This window comes from Nomascus leucogenys, chromosome 7b (genome assembly GCF_006542625.1).
Source record: "Nomascus leucogenys isolate Asia chromosome 7b, Asia_NLE_v1, whole genome shotgun sequence".
Lineage (NCBI taxonomy): Eukaryota > Metazoa > Chordata > Mammalia > Primates > Hylobatidae > Nomascus > Nomascus leucogenys.
In genome coordinates, this window is record NC_044387.1 from 75,265,042 (window position 1) to 75,272,634 (window position 7,593).

A 7,593-nucleotide genomic window follows, 5' to 3' on the forward strand; every position below is an offset into this window, starting at 1 on the left:
TAAATGTGTTTTAGAAAGAAATTGGTTACACCTTGGGAAAAAAATAAGTATGCATTACAATGTCTAGTGGAAGAGTTTAAAAGACAGATTTTCATTTATATTTAGGAAAGAATGTTTCTCCTGCCTTCCTGGATTTGCTCCATAGCAAAAGACATAAATACAAATTGTAATTGTAAATTGTGTATTGTAATTATAAGTCGTAAATTCTACTACAAAGGTCAGCTATGGTTAGATTCAGTGAGTTTTACCTTAAAATATTGGCTTAAAACCATTCAAATCAAATGGATAAAATAACTTTTTTGCTTTCCAATGGCATTATGACTTTGGGTGGTATGGGAAGAGAAGTTCTCAAACCAATACTCTTCACGGTTGCAGAGAGAAGCTTCTGTCTGCCACTTTCCTGATGTACTGAATGGCCCTTGGTATATCTTTATAAAAATGTTAAAACCCACAGAGCTCTTTAAAGATAAAAAAAACCTTACATAACTTTATTTTTCAAAGACTAATATGTCTCAGGTACATTTAGCTACAGTACAAAGGATAAGAAAATAGCACCTAGGAATTTTTTAGGTTGTAGAGAATCTCAACTGCTTTACCTTTTGTATTTTCTCTCCACTTCTCTAGCAAAGAAGACAGAGTGCTCCCATTCCCACTTCTTCAGCCTATTGGGTCACAAGGGGCCTAATTTTCATGCGAACAGCCCTGAGGGAATAATCTGCCCCTCTAAAGGAAACCCAGACCACTCCATTCTCAATCTCATAAGGACTATTATTCCTTGGGTCATAGGAGCCCCCAGGGTAGTAGATGCCATTGAGATTGGCTGCTTGGCAGTTGTTATACCACCAGCCTCCCCCATAGACTTCTGCACAGTTCTCTTCCCACTGGTCTGCATCCCTGTCAAAGGTGCTGAACTGCATGTTGTTGTGAGAGGTGTACTCTGTCCCTTCCTCTACGGAACCCTCAATCAGAGCATCACCCGCAGTGCCTTCATAGGAGGAGACTTGGAGGGCATAGCCTTCAGCCTCAGAGCCTACCCGGAAGTGATATTCTGCATAAGCTTCATTCCCAGCCCAGTCCTCTAATTCAACCCTAAGAACAGAGCCCGTTTGGGTTAGTAAGTGGAGGTAGTCATTGCCTAGCCAGAATTCTCCTTCCCCCTCGTCATTCAGGCTGCCGAAACCTCTCTTGTAGTCTTGCCAGGTCCGGTTAAAATTCAGTGATCCATCCATTCTTTGCTGGATCAAAAGCCATCCTCCCAAACTGGTCTCTTGATCGCAATAAACAGAAAAAATCTTACTGGATCCCGGTAGCTTGATATTGAAAATACCACTTTGGGTACCTGAAGGATGTGTTTGGAGGACATCATCACAGTCTAAAAAAAAAATTAAGCTGGTTGGAAGAAGTTATTCTCATTTAATTTTACAAAGATAGGCACAGCTCAGATTAAATAAGGCAAATACTGTTTCTTTCCCTTCCTTTCTTCCTCCTTTCCTTCCCTCCATAGGGAAAGGATGCATTTACAGTGGGATAGAACTTATGCAAATAAGGGGTTATTTATACCTACAAATTGCAAAGGGGAATTTCCTCAAATGGACTTGGAATTTTACTTGCACAAACTAATAGCAAGTAACCAGTACAGGTAGCTAAGCATCAATTAGTACTAACACAACTTGTTTTTACCCTGACCTAAATGTCAACTGAGACACATACTAAAAATGTGATTAATCAATTGGGTGACAATTCTAATAGCACACACTTTGAATAGTGAAAGAATTTGATTAAATAAGCTCAAATAGAGTTTCAGAAGAATTCTTTCATCCATTTAACATGTATTTATTGAGTCATGACTCTGTACTGTTAGGCATTTGGGAATACAGAGATAAGACAGACAAAGGCCCTGCCCCCATGGAACTTACAGTCTAGCACAAAAACAGACCAAAAAAGTGTAGTTTCAATGATGTGTAACAGAGAGTTAAGAAGGAAATGCAAGGGGCCATGGGAACACTGTGCAGAAATATTTAACTTACTCTAAGGGGACAGGGAAGGCTTCCCCAAAGGAGAAGTGTGGATACCTCTGACAGGGCGAGATTTAGCATGGCCTCTCTTGGTGCTATGTGTTCCTTCATAATCAGCTTCACTTCCGGCCTCATCTGCCATTTTATAGCTCTTGCTTTCAAATGTGGAGCCTTCTCTGTTGTAACTCGTGCTACTAGTAAATTGTTTGCTGTGACTTGAAGTTTTACCACTGGAAGGGAATCCAGCTACCCCAGGGTGATGAGAACCGGATTCCTTTGCATTTGTGAAGATGCCAGATTCTGAGCCCGTAGACTCAGTCTCACTGACAAACTCTTTGAACATAGGTGAGATGAAATCTGGGAATGTTTTTCCAGTTGAGGCAGTGTGGAAGAAAGCAGCTTCATCAGGGTGCCTATGGCGGAACTCACCCAGAGTACCTATGCCAGACAATGTGCCTAAATCTATTGCCTCGGGACAGTCAGAACCATCTTCAGAGGTCACCACTTCTTTGGTAACTTCTTTGCGACCATCAGGACCAATAACAGTCTTAGTAACGGTTTTAGAGCATGAACGACGCGTGGTGGTTGTGCTACCAGAGGTGACCCTCTCTTTACCAGTCGTGAGCTCTTTATCTCCTTTAGAAGTGACCAGTTTCTCTGTGTGGTACTCTCTCCTTGTCCCTGGACTTACATTTCCTGACACCTCTTCAAATGCGCCCCAGTCTGGGTTGGTAGGCCTCGTGTTCCCAGAGCCTGAGCTGTCTGGCCTAAAACTTCCAGATTCAGAGTGCCAATGTCCAGTACTACCAGATACAGAGCTCTCAGAGCTCCAGTGCCCAGCACTTGCATGTCCAGAGCTGCCAGGATTCCAGGTTCCGGTACTACCAGGTCTAGGGCTCCCAGGGTTTTGCTTTCCAGTACTTACAGTTCCAGAGCTCCCAGGGTTCCAGGTTCCAGTACTTCCAGCTCCAGAGCTCCCAGGGCCCCAGGTTCCAGTACTACCAGTTCCAGAGCTCCCAGGGCTCCAGGTTCCAGTACTACCAGTTCCAGAGCTCCCAGGGCTCCAGGTTCCAGTACTACCAGTTCCAGAGCTGCCAGGGGTCCAGGTTCCACCACTTCCAGTCCCAGAGCTCCCAGGGTTTCGGTTTCCAGTACTTCCAGGTCCAGAGCTCCCAGGGTTCCAGTTTCCAGCACTGCTAGGGTTCCTGGGGCTTTCCGTCTCTGATCTGGTTCCAGAAGAGGTGGAGTCTCCTCTGGTAACCTCATTTCTACCAGGTCTCTCTAACTCCATTCTCATCTGCTGCAAGTCTGTTAATGCCCTCCACTCTGGAGGTGCCTTCTGAAGCTGGCTCTTAAAAGTTCCAGGAACCAAGTCTGGAATGGGTTTCATTTTTATCAGTGGTAAGTGTTGCCTATCTCTAGAGGGAAGTAAGTCTTTGGCAATGATCTGTTCAAGTTGCTTCTGCTGATCTTCATAGTCCTTCAGATCTACTTCACGAGCTAAAGCCCTACTGCATGACCCGCGACAAGATCGGATCTTAATGTCAATGTCCACCTAGAGAGAGGGAGAAAAACAAAGAGAAAATGTAGATACAAATACATAAACTATGTCTATTGAGTTCCTGGTAGTTAATTTTCCTTCTGGAAACTGGTTTCATTTTTTTTGACTCAGAGACCTACCACTTAATATTCTCTGTTTTCTGCTTATCGAGTACCCTCAGTGGAAGAGATGTTGGGTATTGCAGGGCTAGCCAGGATAAGCAATGGATGCTATTTAATTCATCTTAGCCTCAGAATGGATCAAGAGTAAGGTGCTATTCCCTCTCAAAGGAAACACTAATTAAATGATCCTTGGTGAAACTCAGGCTGAAGGCTCAGAGGCATGGTGATGTAATGGGCTTTGGAATTAGACAGAGACTGAACATTTTGCTTTTGAAATTTTCTATCTATGTACCTTTGGAAAATCTCTGAATTTTTTTTCTTCAACTGTGGAGTGAAGAAAATAACACCTACTTTTAGGTAGATGATGGATATAACACCTTTCTCTGCATGTAGTAGACACTCGATGCATAACTATCGCCTTCCTTTTCCCTCTACTCAAAAACAAAGACATCCGGGACCACAGCCACATACTTACCTCCAGTCGTTTCATATCAACCAACTGAGCTCTAACATTTTTCTGCAGAAGTTGGATATGCTGTACTTTTTCTATGACTTTGCGCTTCAGGACTTCAATTCTGCTTCTCAGATCTTCTGATACTTGGTTATAGGTATTATCACGGTCTGAAATAAAATATGGTTATTGAAGTAGCTGCTGAGTGATTTGTCTGTAATTGCCAGCAAAAAAGAAAGGAAGGAAGGAAGGAAGAGAAAGAAAGAAAGAAAGAGAGAAATAAACTAGCTTGTAAATATTCCCAATTTTATTTTGGTTACAGTTTAATCTGTGAGTTCAAAACCTCTGGGGCATTTGACTTTTGGATAATGTTATGCCCTACAGCCATCCATGAATTCCAGTTAAGATGTCCTAATAGCAATTAGTAATCCCAAATAAATATAGAAGAAGAAATTTCTTTGGAATTTTAAAGGTGTAATTTGGAGTTAAAATAATTGGTTTGATTGCATTCCAATTATTTTATAATATCCTTAATCAAGGGACTTGAACATATTGGATTTTCTTACTGATGAGTTTTTCTTTTTATCTAGAGATTTGAAATGGTTCCTAAGCTGTTTTAGGTCAACAGGATCACTCACTTCCCAGGTAGTGTTGCATCACTGATTTTAAATGTCAAGTGTTTGTGAAGGTGTAAAAAGGCAAAGCAAAACTTGAGAAACTGAGGCCTCCCTAGACTCGCTGTCCATGCCGAGAGTGAATACAATGTTTCCTAACCCTAATGAGTAGACTGTGAGAATGATGTAGCTTGACTCTATATTTTAAATTTAAAAATCTACATAATCAGCTCAGTGGAGTCTGGTGGTTGAACTCCCAGCTCTGTGCCTTTGAACAAGTTCCTTGACCTCTCAGTTTTCACCTCTACAAGGCAGAAACAAAAATATCAACTCAAAGAGTCTGATCCATCCTACTTTCAGTATATACTGTTGAAAAGAACACATTTAAATTCTTGTTTTTAATCCAAAATTCTGACTTATTTTGTGACCTTAAACAATCTCAGTTAACATCTTTTACTTTGAAAAAATAACAAAAACAAAAGCTCCCCGTTAAAATTTTCGAGGATACTATGAAGGCATGTGTTTCTACACTAAGTACTTTGGGATGAAATTGTCATAAATATAAGCAGATATCATATTTATTTAGGATTTTTGTTGTTTCTGTTATAAAGTCAAAGCAGTAAATATGTAATACTTACTATTGGCTGAGGAAAAATCGCCTCTCAAGATTTCCATTATATTAGTGGTCAACGAATTAGAATCCTTATTGTTCTTCTGATATTCAAATAATGAATTTTTGATCTTATTTATTCTGCTTGTAAAATCTTGATTGACTTCATCCATCAACCCTTTCATCCTGCAGCCAGAAGGGCATTTGTAGTTCTGAAAGTGAAGGGAGAAAATTACAGTAAGGATCTATCTCTTGGATTCAGAATAATTTTGCGTGTTTCCATGCAGCCCCCATTTCTTCCTACCCTATCTCTTCCAGACAAGTTGGCTTAAAAGTGGGTGAGAGGACTAGTTAGAGGTCGCAGAGAAATTCTGGAATGAGGGTCCACTTACCCATAAATTAGGTGCCAGGAAATTGAGGCCACAATACTCAGGTGCCTGGGTTTGCCTGAGCATGCAACTGAAATCCTGTCTGTTCACCCACTAATGATCCAGAGTTGGGGAGATAATTAAACAGTTTTCTTGGGAGTAGGTTCCTTTTCTTTATTTGCTATGTAGGTAACTATTCAATTATTTTCTATTTAAAAAAGTTTCTGGGACCAATCGGGTTAGCCTGTGAGCCCCTCTAGCATCAGAGGGAAGGAATCTCCTGCTTCCCCGCCTAACTGCTTACCCAGTCTTCATCAGAGCAGAAGGGCCAGTCTGAATCTTTGCAGGCAGATTGATGCCTTTCCACAACCCTTGGGCCACGCACGCCTCCTCCTTCAGCTAGAAAGTCACCTTCACCAGTATCTGCAGTCTTTAAAGATTCATTCACATACACAAAAGAGAGCAACAGCAATGTTAGCCAGAAGAGGAGACACTGGCATGCCTACAAGTCCCCAAGAAGAGATGGCACTCTCACAGAGATTAAGGACATCAGCCACAGGGCTTCGGCAAGCTTCAGGTTTCTTATCTTTAAATGGAAATCCTAGGACCCATTTTATGGAGTTGTTATGAGAATTAAAGGAGACAAGGTGTACAAATTTCTTAACTGTGTATGACACTAAATAAGCATTTGATAAATATTAGGAGTTTTAAAGAATCCATCCTAAAAGGAAAATTATTTGAATCTATAAAATCAGTTAAATTTTACCTTTCCATTTTTACTAATGACTGCAGACAGAAAGAAAGTTGAAAACTGTAGAGCTCTTTCTCCTGTAATTGCTGCTTCAGTAGAAAAACCTACACTATCTTAACTTAATGTTCCTCTCTCCTTCAAGTTTCTATGTAACCTTTAGAGATGGATTCATAATTTAAAAGAATACCATTACTTCCGAAAAGCATATCGCCTTACTAACTAATCTCTTCTCATACTGCAAAGATGTTTCCAAAGATAATTCAGTTGCTTTTTCTTCTGTCTTGACAAACACAAAAATAACCTTTCAGCAAAACTGTACTAAAACTAAAAGTTCTGCTTATTATGGACAAGTAGCAAGAAATTAGTAATTAAAGAAAACAAATCTTACCATTAAATGTTTTATTCCATTAACTAGCATTATAATAGACCAAGGCTTTATAGGTACAAGGATGGCAAAGAATTCTTGCCCTTTTTAAAACAAAACAAAACAAAATGTGGTAAGACTGAATGACAGATGTTAAAGTTTCCCTTGTGAGTTTGTACACTCTCATCCATCTAAGATCTTCCTCTTGGGGTCATATTACCCTGTATTCTTGAGGTGTCAAGCCCATCCAGGAACTTTCCTCCCAGGCCTGGAGTTCATAAAGCTAAGAGTGTGTCAGTACATAGAACAGGTAGACTCTGACCTCCAAGCTCTTTGTGGAATAAACACCAGAGAGAAAGCAAGAAGAGAAAATGAAAAGGACCATACCCATGCTGTGCCCACCACACTTAGGACCAGGCAGACGATCCTCATGGAAAACATCTTTTCTAAGGGTGGGGCTGGCTCCTAAGGAGCACTCCAGCTGAAAGAAAGGATTGCCTCCACTCCTAGTTCCCATCCCATTTAAATCTGCAGGAGGTTTGGTTAATCATTGGCTTTGTCCTGTGTAGACAGTCAACCCTCCCTCTACATCCTTTGTTCCTCCTATGCTGTTGGTATCCCAGAAATTCTTGCTCAATTCCCCTCAGCTTGTTTGCTTCTGATAAGCTGTTGCAAAGGTAGCATTTGATTCTCCAGCCAACAATTAGGAGATCTCTCATTCCAGGAACCGAGTGGCTTTGAGAATGAAAAGAGGAGTG

At 40.8% G+C, this 7,593-nt stretch overlaps 1 protein-coding gene across 1 annotated transcript; it reads right to left on the reverse strand.

Annotated features, from left to right (window-relative positions):
* Positions 1–662: 662 nt before the first annotated feature.
* FGA (fibrinogen alpha chain) lies at positions 663–7,276 on the reverse strand. The gene is made up of 7 exons (XM_003257863.4): positions 7,223–7,276; positions 6,025–6,150; positions 5,381–5,564; positions 4,153–4,298; positions 3,096–3,570; positions 2,073–2,981; positions 663–1,372 (listed from the first exon to the last, which is right to left on the reverse strand). The coding sequence occupies exons 1-7, from the start codon at positions 7,274–7,276 to the stop codon at positions 663–665; spliced, it is 2,604 nt and encodes an 867-aa protein (XP_003257911.2).
* Between the last annotated feature and the right edge of the window lie 317 nt (positions 7,277–7,593).